Source organism: Phaseolus vulgaris, chromosome 1, assembly GCF_000499845.2.
Source record: "Phaseolus vulgaris cultivar G19833 chromosome 1, P. vulgaris v2.0, whole genome shotgun sequence".
Classification (NCBI taxonomy): Eukaryota; Viridiplantae; Streptophyta; class Magnoliopsida; order Fabales; family Fabaceae; genus Phaseolus; species Phaseolus vulgaris.
This window is the reverse complement of record NC_023759.2, coordinates 5,810,265-5,822,624: the sequence shown is the minus strand read 5'-3', so window position 1 is coordinate 5,822,624 and position 12,360 is coordinate 5,810,265. Positions and strand designations below refer to the sequence as shown.

General features: G+C 33.9%; 1 protein-coding gene across 7 annotated transcripts; it reads left to right on the top strand.

Annotated features, from left to right (window-relative positions):
* Window positions 1-428: 428 nt before the first annotated feature.
* Window positions 429-8,681, top strand: LOC137813337 (peptidyl-prolyl cis-trans isomerase CYP95-like). 7 transcript variants are annotated; one of them, XM_068615514.1, is made up of 15 exons: window positions 449-874; window positions 1,093-1,220; window positions 1,314-1,368; window positions 1,568-1,656; window positions 1,951-1,975; window positions 2,092-2,140; window positions 3,710-3,748; window positions 3,866-3,983; window positions 4,545-4,672; window positions 4,910-5,264; window positions 5,581-5,699; window positions 6,399-6,600; window positions 6,688-7,863; window positions 7,961-8,032; window positions 8,153-8,681. In XM_068615514.1, exons 5-15 carry the CDS (start codon window positions 1,973-1,975, stop codon window positions 8,442-8,444), a joined length of 2,553 nt encoding a protein of 850 aa, XP_068471615.1. In that variant the 5' UTR covers window positions 449-874; window positions 1,093-1,220; window positions 1,314-1,368; window positions 1,568-1,656; window positions 1,951-1,972; the 3' UTR covers window positions 8,445-8,681. The 7 variants fall into 7 exon arrangements, with proteins under 7 accessions (XP_068471613.1, XP_068471611.1, XP_068471612.1 ...); XM_068615513.1 differs by having other exon boundaries at window positions 609-874; window positions 4,907-5,264; XM_068615512.1 differs by lacking the exon at window positions 2,092-2,140 and having other exon boundaries at window positions 429-874.
* The last annotated feature ends 3,679 nt before the right edge of the window (window positions 8,682-12,360 follow it).

Here is a 12,360-nt window from a genome sequence, read left to right as displayed (position 1 = left end):
GGAACGTGCTTTCAGTTGGTCTCCAATGAAACGGGGAGGTCCACCTGAAAATGACTTTTCGATACTTAAATCAGCAGAAGAACAAAAATAGTAAGTTCTTAACGGTATGAGAGCTAAGGATATGAGATAAGATAAACTGTACTTTTTTAAGAGTGGATATTGATAGATTCAAGCTGGTATTCTCTAGGTTAATAGTTACGAGTCATTTGAGTTGACTCTATAACTATTATTCATTGCTTCATAAATATCCGCTCATCATTTAAGATTCATTGATTAAGTCATGATGGTCATAAATGACAATAAAGACCTGTAGTCCTTCCAAACTCTTACCCATCTCACCTTAAGACGGGTAGATAGAATAACTTTTAAGTCAATAGAAATCTAAAGTTGGAACTAGATTAAAAGAAATTCTACATTAAAAGAGTACTGAATGAAACTAAAAAATAGTGAAAATGTTTGAACTAATATCCAAACCCTACTGAAATTTTTCATTTCTCATTGGTAGAGTAATTAGGTGGCATAGTGAGGTGAGTTCCACAGCGTAATTTGGTGGTTTCTCATCTCATTTCTTCACTTACTCTGTTAAAATTACTTGCAACGCTTTCTCTGTGTCGCTTATGTCTGAGTGACCCGCGTTTCACGTTCAGCGTAGTCCTTAGTTTTGGGGGTCTAGCTAGGGTTTTAGGGTTTCATCTCAAATTCCACGCAACTACTGCATTTTCGCACCGTCTATTCTGTTCTCCTTGATTCGTTTTACAGTTAATGCTTGCTCTGCCCTCTCCTCGATCTGCGTTTCTTCAACTTGTTCTGGTTTCCAGCTTGTTTTTGCATGAATCGGTTATTGTTTTGGTGTTACGAACTGCGAAGTTCTCTGGTAAGAGTTTTATGTGATCTCTATGTTGCTCACTTTCTCTTCTTTTGATTTAGTTTTAGGGATGAGTTGAGCTATGTTAGTGAATTAGGTAGAATTTGGAAAAGTATGTTGTTGGACGTGCAGCAGCAGGTAGTGCTGCTGTTGTTTGCTTGGTCATGACTTATTGCTTGTCATCAATGGATAATTGATGTTTGTGTAATGCTGCTTTGTTACTTCAGATCAGTTGATAAGACGGATTAAGTTTGGATAAGTAAGGGGCGGGGGGGTGATGGCAAAGAAGAAGAATTCTCTGGTGTTTATGGATGTGTCCATAGATGGGGATCCTGTTGAAAGGATGGTTTTTGAGGTACTTTTTTGTCTTTATGAATTGTTATTTTTAATGATGTATGCGGTAATGTTTTGCAGTATTTGATCTAATTTTTGGTTGTGCTTCCCTCAGCTCTTCTATGATGTTGCTCCAAAAACTGCTGAAAATTTCCGTGCATTATGCACAGGTAATAAATTTGACTTGCATGAAAAATTCATTCAATGTTGACATTTGCTTATTGAACAAGTTCTTGATATGAAATTGCATTTTGCATGCATGAATTGTGCATTGAAAATTGGAACTTTATAAATTGTCTTCCTAATAAATGAATAACTGATTCCCCTTCCCACTTTTATTTTTATTCTGAAATGTCATTGTGTGTGCAGGAGAAAGCGGTGTTAGTCCAAATACTGGAAAATCACTGCACTACAAGGGGTCTTTCTTCCATCGAGTTGTAAAAGGATCTATCGCCCGGGTATGTGGTTTAATTTTTTTGTCATGTAGATTGTACTTAAGTAGTTTTCTACGTCTTCACATTTTTGTGGTGAAAAATGGCTTAGTACTCCCTCTTTTAGCCAGTTACTGCTGTTTATTCTGTAGGATACACTGATAGTCACGACTGCGTTTCTTGTGATATAGTTTTAAGGTTGTGCTTACTAAGTTATACATTATTACCAAGTCATTCTAAAAAGCCTTGTCATGACGAAACACAGTTTGTATGAATTGTTATCATGTCATTGTGTGTTAATGGTTGGTTTTCTTTTTGCAGGGTGGAGATTTTGTGAATCGAAATGGTATGTATTATGTTGATACATGCCTCTTATTATGAATTATTTCACCAGTTTTATTGAGATTGCATTTAATACAGTATAAGTAGTCACTTTCTTTTTTTTATCATTTGATTATTCAGTTGTCCGAGTTGCAAGCCTTGTTCCATTTTCATATTTCCTGTGACCATGGTAATTTCTTTTCTAAGTCAATTAGGAAACTAACAAAACTCCTTTGCATTTATATAAATTGGCTTGTATTTGAGTGGGGATTATGAGAGGAATTTTATTCTTATTTTGGTTAGTTTTTGGATATTACCGTGATGTGGCATGTGGTAATTTGGAAATTGTAGGCATACTATCATATGCTTTTGTCTGCTGCATAAATTCTTCATCTGTTATCTTCTTTTTCATAGTGTATATTTGTTACGAACATGCTATGCTGTGGTTGTTATATTCTTCTTATACCAAAGGATTTTGAACAATTGCAACCAAAAGGAGTCTTTGAATAACCACGTGTATGGTTATTAAATCGCATGTCAACTTGTAAAAACCTAGAGTTTACATGCCCCAACCTGTTTAACTTGCAAGGAGACTTGCTTTTGAGTATCATCGGGCAAACTCAAGCAAAATCCTGTAGACTAGGCCAAACTCTTTAATTCATGAATGAGTTAGCGATTTCCATTGGGTGAAATATTTTTGTCCACTGTGGTGATCTGTTGGGCCATTTTGAATTTTTTTTTTCCTTGCAAAACAGTGTTTGGGGGCATCTCTTCCGTTCTTGCAATCAAACTTGATTTATAGTCTCCCAATTTTCATCCTTTCGAAGACAACTTTGTTCAGCAACACCCGTTGAAGGCAATATACAGCAATGACTAGCAACACCCATCCTTCTTCCTAGTTCAATGCAAGTTCAAGTCTCTAATTTTTGCAATTTTTTGTCATTTGTGTCTATTGTGATTTTGTCATTAAGTGAATATTTGATCTTTGCAACCTGACTTCCAGGCTCATTTTTTGTGTGATGATTATATTTTCATGACATTATATTAGGGATATCTAAAATATTTTTATGACATTAATTATATTAGTGATATACTTATATTATTTTTACATTATATGAAATCATATTTTGTAATTTTATATTTATATGATATTATGTCTATGTATGATTTGAGTGTAATTTGACTTTATTTTGCTGTAACAAGTCTCCTCCAACTCATTGGATCAAAGACTTGTCTCACTCATGCTATTGTCACTGTTGACGGCTTGATGAGTATTTTCACATGGTGGGATTGAACACGGGTTCCCCGCCGTTGGGGTTCCACAATGTTATGAGTGTAGGGTGTCTAACCTCAATGGTATCCCATTGAGTTACTCTGCTGCTTTATTATTGTAGTTTGCTACTTTCTTTATTATGGAGTTGAAATATTGGTTGATTATTGTATTAGTAGCCTTATATTTTATTAATATATGTTATTTTTAAGTATTTTAATATTATTTTTATATTCAATAAACTCTAACGAGTTTGAGTCTAGCTTATGAGATGAATTTACATAGTCTGCATCAATAACCTTGCTCACTTGTAGCCTTCTCTTGTACTTTATAGTTAGTTATGTGGCTGATCGGCAGGCTTGTCTTTAAACCTATTAAACCTCATTGACAGTCGTCTCTTATTCTTTGTATCTCATCCCAAATGCAGCACCATGTTACATACTATTTACATTATTCTATGTAAATACTATTTTCCTGTGTATTTTGCAGGCACTGGTGGAGAAAGCATATATGGTTCCAAGTTCCCAGGTGAGAATGCTAAGTTGTGGCCTTGATCTCATAATCCACAGTGTGGATCTGGAACAGTTATGGTTATGTCTATAAGTTTATGTAGTTCTTACAAATTGTACTTGTGATTCATTTCAGATGAATCACCTAGGCTAAAGCATGATGCTCCCGGCCTTCTATCTATGCCTGTTGCTGTTCGCGACACTCTTGGTTCTCATTTTATCATCACTTTTAAAGCTGATCCCCATCTTGATAGGTTTGCTTATCTGTCTTTTCTGTGCCATTTAGCACTTAGGTACCCTGAGTGATTTTATCTACAGCTTATTTTAAGTTATCTTCTGCAATAAGCATCAAAGTGTTTTAGTACTGGTTTGATTAAATGAACTTGTCAAAAACAGCTCTTGAAACCCATAAGCTGTTTTTAGCTTATTTTTATAAGCTAAAAGCTATCAAACACAGGCCATTGTGAAAGTTAAAATCAGTTTAAATTGTAGCTTTTCTTAAACAATTTCTTAATTTGATTAATTTAACTGTATTGTATTGTCAAAATTCTATTTTTGCTTTAGTGTTTCCTCAAATATATTCAAAGGCCATTTGGCTTAATTTAGAATGCACTTGAGACAATGGAGCAGTGAACCTTACGATGCAGAATTTTCTCAATTTTAAGTACATGTTTATGGTGCTTATTTTCTGAATTGGGTCTTTCTATCATTATTGAGTGGGAGCGGGTGAATTCCCTATGTTTTTAGTCATTATTTCTGAGCGGAACTAAATGATCAACTCGCTTATCTTGTTCAATTCTGATGTATTTTTTCAGGAAACATGTGATCTTTGGAAAGCTTGTGCAAGGGCATAATATATTGAAGAAAATTGAAGATGTGGGTGATGAAGAAGGACTTCCAAGTGTAACTGTTAAAATAATTAATTGTGGCGAACATAATGAGGGTGAGATTCCTCTGCCATTCATGGAGAATCCTAAGTTCTACCCTCAATATGAACTATGTTATATGGATAATTAACTTATTAATCATCTGTTGAAAATTTCATGTTCAACTATTGAAATGCTGAAGCATAACATTATGTATTTTTTATTTGAGGTGAATGTGCCATATGCCAGCTGGTAATGTCATATTCAATTATTTTTAGTCTGTTGATGATTTGAATCTTTACCTCGCCTAGTAGATGGAAAGAAGTTGAAGAAATCAAAAAAGGGAAGAAATGGGTTTTGCGAAACCAATAATCATGAACTGCATAGGGGGAAGAACAGAAAATCTTCAGGGGACAAAAGGAAAAGGAGAAAGTATTACACATCAGAATCTGATAGTTCCTCAGATTCAGACACGAAATCTTCCAAAAGTGGTTGTGATTCTGAATCAGATTTATCTTCATCATCTTACACAAGTTCCTCCAGTGATGACAGGCAGAGAAAGAGGAAAAGATCCAGGAAAGACAGGCATAGACGTGGAAAAAGAAGAGACAAACATCGAGAGAAGAGACGAAGGAAACAAGACAAAAAATCAAAGCGTAGATCAAGAAGGTATTGATTCTGATTAAATACTTAATTATGATTTCTAGGTCCCGCATTCCAATTATAGATGGTTGCTTGTTAAGAACTTATAATGGCTGTATAGTGTAGGTCTTGTGGTTTATTTATTTTATTCTATAAGCATATTGCATGTTGTTTAGTTGTATAAGTATCATTGATGTTGTGTTACTTTACTACATGAAGCCCTTCATTCTTGGCATTGACATGAACATTTGTATGCATTGAAGGGATTATGATTTCTTTTAATGTATTGAGTCCTTCTCAGTTTCAAATATTTGGCTGCTACTGAGATTGTTTTTGGTGTCAGGGAATTGGCCAGTCATACTGATTCAGACAGTGAAAGTAAGAGTGGCAACAGCTCCGATGGTGATAGTTGTGGTGCTCAACCGAAAGATCAGAAGCTTAAAGAACAATCTCAGAGACATGGTAACCTTTTTAGTCATTCATGCTTTAGTTTATTCTGTACATGAAATATAGTTTATAGTTTGGATATACTTTTATGATGTCTCTGAAAACAACAAAATCCTGAAATATTAGCTACAATTTTGTAAAATGGAGAATTTAATGTACTACTGGTCTAGATTTTGGTTGCACTGTACATAGAGTTGTTGCCTGAAAGATGAAGACAGTCTAGTACCTACTTTGAGGGTAAGGGGACTGCTTTGATTTTCCTAAACTTGTACTATTATCTTGTTCATGCCGTATTTGTGAATACTTTTGTTTCTTGCCTTACATCAATATGATTTTGGTTGCACTGTACATAGAGTTGTTGCCTGAAGATAAAGACAGTCTAGTACCTACTTCGAGGGTATGGGGACTTTGATTTTCCTAAACTTGTACTATTATCTTGTTCATACCGTATTTGTGAATACTTTTGTTTCTTGCCTTACATCAATTGATCAGTAACTGTAAGCTAGGAACAAAATGTAAAGTTTTCCTTAGAATTTGCAGTTTAAAGCAATTACTATTGTACTTTTTGTCATGTCTGTCATGTAAGTTAATAAACTCGTTGCCTGTGTAAAAGGGTGTTGTATAGATTCTATTTTTTTTTTAATTTTCTTAGTTTTCAATTTTTGGCTAATGTGCAATATCATGTGGTCTTTTATCATCCTTATTTTGTTGCAGCTGAAGGTCACTATTCCTTAGTTGTGGAGAAAGAATTGCCTCCCATGCACCTTAACAAGGAGAAACTGGATATGCTAGAGGAAGAAGAATTCCCAAAGAAGAATGAAGAGCAAAGTAGCTATGGCACTAGAGCCAACTATAGATCTGACCGAAGTCAAGGGAGGCAGCCTGACGTGATGGATGATCAACCAGGCAAATCTAGGTCTACATTCCATTCTTGTCACACCAGTTATTTCTTATGCTTACCACTTCTTCAAGATTTGGTATTTTATTAAAAGTTGATAAGCAGGAGTCCAAGCATGAGTATTAGTCCCCGGAGCGAGAGGAAAAGCCCTAGTTGTCCAAAAAGGAGGTTGAGAAGAAGTCCAAGTGGCAATGGAAGCCCTCGTGTTCCATCACAGAGGAGCTTGAGTCAGAGTCCTGTTAGAAGCACAAGCAAAAGTCCAAACAGAAGAAACATAAGTAGAAGCCCCGTGAGAGGTAGGAAGGGGAGAAGTTTCAGTAGAAGCCCTGTGGGATCTCGCGAACATAGAAGTGTTAGTGCAAGCCCTGTAAGATCCCTTTCTCAGAACCACCAGAGGACTTCACCCAGAGCAGCATCACGCAGATCAATCAGCAGAAGTCCTGGAAGATCCCTTTCTCAGGGTCGCGGGAGGAGTTCACACAGAGTACCATCGCGAACATCAATCAGCAGAAGTCCTGTGAGAAATCACAATCAAAGAAGTATCAGTCGAAGCCCGAGATCTCGTGGTCGGAGAAGTGTGAGTGCAAGTCCGGTAAGATCCCTTTCTCGGAGCCACCAGAGTTCACCCAGAGCATCATCACGAAGATCAATCGGCAAAAGCCCTGTGAGAACACTCAATCATAGAGGTGTCAATAGAAGCCCTCTGAGATCTCGTGGTCGTAGTCATAGAAGTGTCAGTGAAAGCCCTATAAGATCTCTTTCTCAGAGCCGTCAGAGGACTTCACCAAAAGCACAATCACGGAGATCAATCAGTAGAAGCCCTGTGAGAACTGACAATCATAGAAGTGTAAGTAGAAGCCCTGTGAGATCTCATGGTCATAGAAGTGTGAGTGCAAGCCCTGTCAGATCACTTTCTCGGGGCCGCCAGAGGAGTTCATCTAGAGAACCTTCACGAAGATCAATAAGCAGAAGCCCAGTAAAAGTGTCAAGAAAGAGTAGCAGGAGTCCAGTTAGATCACCTGCCAGAAGCTCTGGAAGAGCCCCTTTGAGAAGCCATAGCCGGAGTCCAGTTAGGAGGCCAAGCAGAGTCAATAACCGCAATTATTCTAGGAGTCCACGTGGTAGGAGCTTGTCTAGAAGTCGGTCACCTGATGTTTCCCCGAAACGTATCAGAAGGGGAAGAGGTTTCAGTGAACGATACTCTTATGCTAGAAGATATAGGACTCCCTCTCGATCTCCTGTGAGATCATACCGCTATAATGGAAGAAATGACCGTGGCAGGTAAATTGATAAAGTTGTTTATACTCTCTAATTAGTCATCGTACTAAAAGGTGGTATGTTGAGAGTTAAATAAATTTCTTACACTTTCTGCTATCAGATATTCAGGTTACAGAAGGTACTCCCCTAGGCGTAACAGGAGCCCACCACCACGCAGAAGAACCCCATCAAGGTATCTCCATTTTTTTTTTTTCGGAATGAATTATTTCTCATCTGATTTGATTTATTTGTTTGAATTTGTTTTCTGATGCGAAGTGTTTTTCTGGTTCATTTATTGAAAATGTGTATGTAGATACCGGAGTAGGAGGAGCAGGACACCATCTGTATCACGGAGCCCACGCCATAAGGGTCGACGATACAGTCGAAGTCCAAGCCGTAGCCCTGTTCGCAGTCGTTCACCTGTGGGCACATATCGACCTCGTGTTGAGAGGAGCAGGTCTTTGTCCCGGAGCAGGAGTCCATCACGCTCCAGGAATTCATTGGAATCACAATCTCCACGAAAGAAGAGCAGGTCAAGGTCCCAAAGCTCAGATGGAAAGAAAGGCCTTGTATCTTACGGAGATGGTTCTCCAGACTCAGGTTAATGGTGAAATACTTGTGAAATCGTCACCTTCAATGTTTTGTTTGCTTTCTCAAATTCGCTTAACATCTCATGTTTTTAATTTATAAACCAGGTTTAGATTTTTCTTCTATTAAATTGAAAATGCTTACTGAGAGATATAATAGTATTAGAATATGCCAAAACTGTATGTTGTTTCACTAGTTATTTCGTAGTCAGTAATTCCATCTGAGTTGAATGAACAAATTTTGGCCTCTAAAAATACTCTTGTTTAGTATTCTTTTTTGTATGTATTGAAACCATGGTTCAGATAGTTTCGCAGACCTCACTAGCATACTCCTTGGAGTCAACAAAATACGAAAACAATAAATAAAATATAGTATGATTCTAATTCAAAATTTTAACACTATAATTAATCAAGATAGTAAACAAATACCATCACAACATAAATTCTTAAGGTCATAATAAAAGTAGAGAAATATCTTGAAGTTTCTCTCTTCAATCTTCTAATTATACCATCTTTATGACTATTATCATCTTTATCATTATTAAGCTTTTTCTTAGATGACAAGCGTGCATCATCAATATTGGTTTTAAAAATTATATTATTAAGATTTAATATTAAATACATTAGAGCTGGGTTAGTTGAACTTTATGTCATCACCTTAACTTTGAACTTGTTCAAGGTCAACATTATTTCTATTTTCTATTATCTAGTCATCATTTAATTTAATATTATCAAATGGGAAAATAATAATTTTTTTAATTTGTTTACTTTTTAGCTTCAAGCTATACATGACATAAATAAAGTCATTTGTATTGTTCTTACACAAATGATTCCTTCTTTTTGTATGAACATGCGAATAAATGTGAAATTTTAAAAACTATATAAACCAAATAAAAATTATAAATAATTTGTCAAACTTAAATTACTATTTTAAATGAATTCCAATTATACTCATACACGAGAATTGTAAGTCAAGTTGAAATCTCGAATGGTAAATCTCTTCAATTCTAGAGTTTTAAAAAATATAATTTTTCTTGCATTTTTCAAAGAAAAATGTATCTATTATAATGAAGGTCAATAAGTTGCAATTTTTTTTTCTTTGTGCAATATCCTTGACTAATCTTTTCATGCACATATACAATTTTTCTTTTACTTTAAAATAGTAATTTTTTAAATTAAGTGTTTATAGTGCAAGTAGGGGTTAAGGTAATATACATATGCATGCAAATGCTTATGAAGTTAACTATCGTAACTTTCATTACTTATTTCCCATATAGAGAGAAGGTTTATATACATTATTAAAGTTAAATATGATATTCTCTTATGGACAATCAATCTTCTCATATATGAAACCTATTGCATATTTTAGATTTGAATCTACTAGTTAAAGGATCACATTATAGGGGCAACAACTTTGAGGCAAGTGGTTACATTCTTAAATTTTCTCTCTTTACCAAAGTTTCAAACTTGCTTATATTTCATTCTTCTAAGCTAAACAAGCTCCTCAACGATGCTTTTTTAAAATATGCTAGAGTCAAATAAGTTGTGACAATTGTAGTCATAACAAGCCTTATAAAGTCTCTTCATTTTGCGAACTTCTTCAACATAATATTTAGCATTGCCCTACCATAAATGTAGGTGGTGATCCTTCTTCCTTTCATAATATTAAGTTGATAAACCTTCAAAAGCTTATCAAAATCCTCAAAGATCAAATTAATGACATGAAGTCTAATATAAATGCTCTTGTTTTTGCATCAATAATCTTTAGCTACCTTGAAATTTCCAGAATTATCATTAAACACTTGTACCACATTCTCCTTTTCAACAAATTTTGAAACATCATCCAACACTTTATCTATGGCTTTTAAGATGTTTGAGGTATCCAATGAGTAAAGAAACACGGTCTCTTTAAAGTTATTCACCAAAAATTTACAAATTGAATGTATTTTTTTTATCTGCCCACCCATTAACATAATTGTGCAACTTGTTCTCTTTCACTCTTCCTTATACTCTTCAAGGATTAGATCAATTTTTTGCAGGGTTTATTTCAAAAGTTTTTCTCTCACATCATGATGGAAGTTTACAGTTAACACCATATTTCATAATCATCTCAGATTTTTTTTAAAGTTGAAATTCAAAATAACATTGAATGGAATGACATTTTTTTTAGAAAAAAAATTAGTAACTTGAGTGTCAACATTTTCTTTATCTTTGTTTTCATACAATTGATTCAAAGTAGCTTGAACACCATGAATAATTTTTTTCCTTTATTTTTGAACACCATACTACTACTTTGAGTGGTATATAATTATTCACTTTGCTCAACATCAAACTCGTCAATGTTATTCAACTTTCTTTTCTTCATTAAGACTTCTTTAGCCTCTACCAAAGCTTTCATCATTACAACTTAACTTCTTTTAGCACTAAGGACAAGTTAAAATCGTATCTAGTACCAATAAGATGATGCTTGAATATAAAAATTTCTCCAGTGACTATCTTTGAGCAATAATTATATTTAATTTTTTTCGTTGCCCAAAACATCTACTCCATGTCTCCATCTAACCTGAGTCTTATTTCATACAATATGTTTATTTCTAGGTCTAGGAAGTAAGGATTTAGGATCAGAAGAATTTGAACCAATCCTACTTCTAAACATAGTAAAATTTATGAAACTAAACATGAAATAGAAAAATAACACTTTAGAAAAAATAATTAAAAAAGAAAAAACATTAAAATTAGTAGAAAAAAAGACAAAAATTATAGTAGGAAATTAAAATCAGAAAAAAAATTATAATGCAAAAAAGAACAAAATTAGGGGTGGAATGGCATGAGTTCTCGAAACTCACCATGATAAGAGTAGAGAAGCAGAAAAAGTACTAAGGTTGGAAATTAAAACCCGATGTGAAAGGAGTTTTTTATATTTAGTTTGAAGGAAGTATCTACCTTTACGAGTGTGCTGAATACATGAAAGTCTAAGTTGTTTATTTGAATCAAAAGTGGAAACAAAATATGAGGAGGGAGTTAGAGAATAAAATATACAATATCTGATCAACAGAATTGGAAGCAAATCTTCTGCAAATTACAAAGAGACCGAGTTCATGATAAAATTGGAAACACAATATGAGAATTCGGGAAAGTTGGAACAATATCTGAACCAAAATATTATTCTAAAATCTTTGGAGTAAAGAAGATGCAAGCTTTAGGAAGAAAGAAGCTTTACTGCAACATTCGGAAAACAAAACAGTAGACTTTTGTTCTTCAATATTTGACTGTGCTAAAATGGTGGTCTTTTTTCTTAGTTTAATTGTTATTTTTGAACACATGTTGATAATTCATTTACGTCTTTAATTAAACTCTCTTAGTTTAGTTTTATAAAGAATTTCTTGGACACATAATAAAGGTAAAAGATTAAACACCTTATGAGTAGACACATGAAGATCAAGATCAGTAAAGTACTAATTTATAAAGTACTAAATAAATTAGTGGATCCATGTTTTACTAGTTTAATTAATTAGACTTGATTATGTTTGGTTGACATTTTTTATTAATTCAATTATGTTTAGATAATTGAATGAATAATACATTTATAACTAATAAATAATTCATTATTAAAAGAAATTGAGAGTTGAAATATTTTTTTTTCTAACTTTGATCATATACTTTATTTTTTCTCAACAAACTTAATCCTACTCTATTTTTACTTCTAATTATTTTGATTATAGATAAGTTTTTGATACTATTTTAATTAGATATATTTAAAAACAACTTAAGGTCATATCACCAAAATTATACCATCATTTTTTCAGTGTTTAGATTATTTAACACTATCTTTGATTATCTACATTCAAATCATTTTAATTTAACTGCTTAAAATAATTGAGTATACTAATTAAATAAAAAATAAAAGACGATATCTAATAATAATAATAAGAAC

Bases quoted from the DNA above. Each gene is read 5' to 3' on its own strand.
- LOC137813337 (XM_068615510.1), top strand. From the start codon at position 1,143: ATGGCAAAGAAGAAGAATTCTCTGGTGTTTATGGATGTGTCCATAGAT. The intron at 1,221-1,313 runs GTACTTTTTTGT...TGCTTCCCTCAG, and splicing joins TTGAAAGGATGGTTTTTGAG to CTCTTCTATGATGTTGCTCC. The intron at 8,033-8,152 runs GTATCTCCATTT...ATGTGTATGTAG, and splicing joins CGCAGAAGAACCCCATCAAG to ATACCGGAGTAGGAGGAGCA.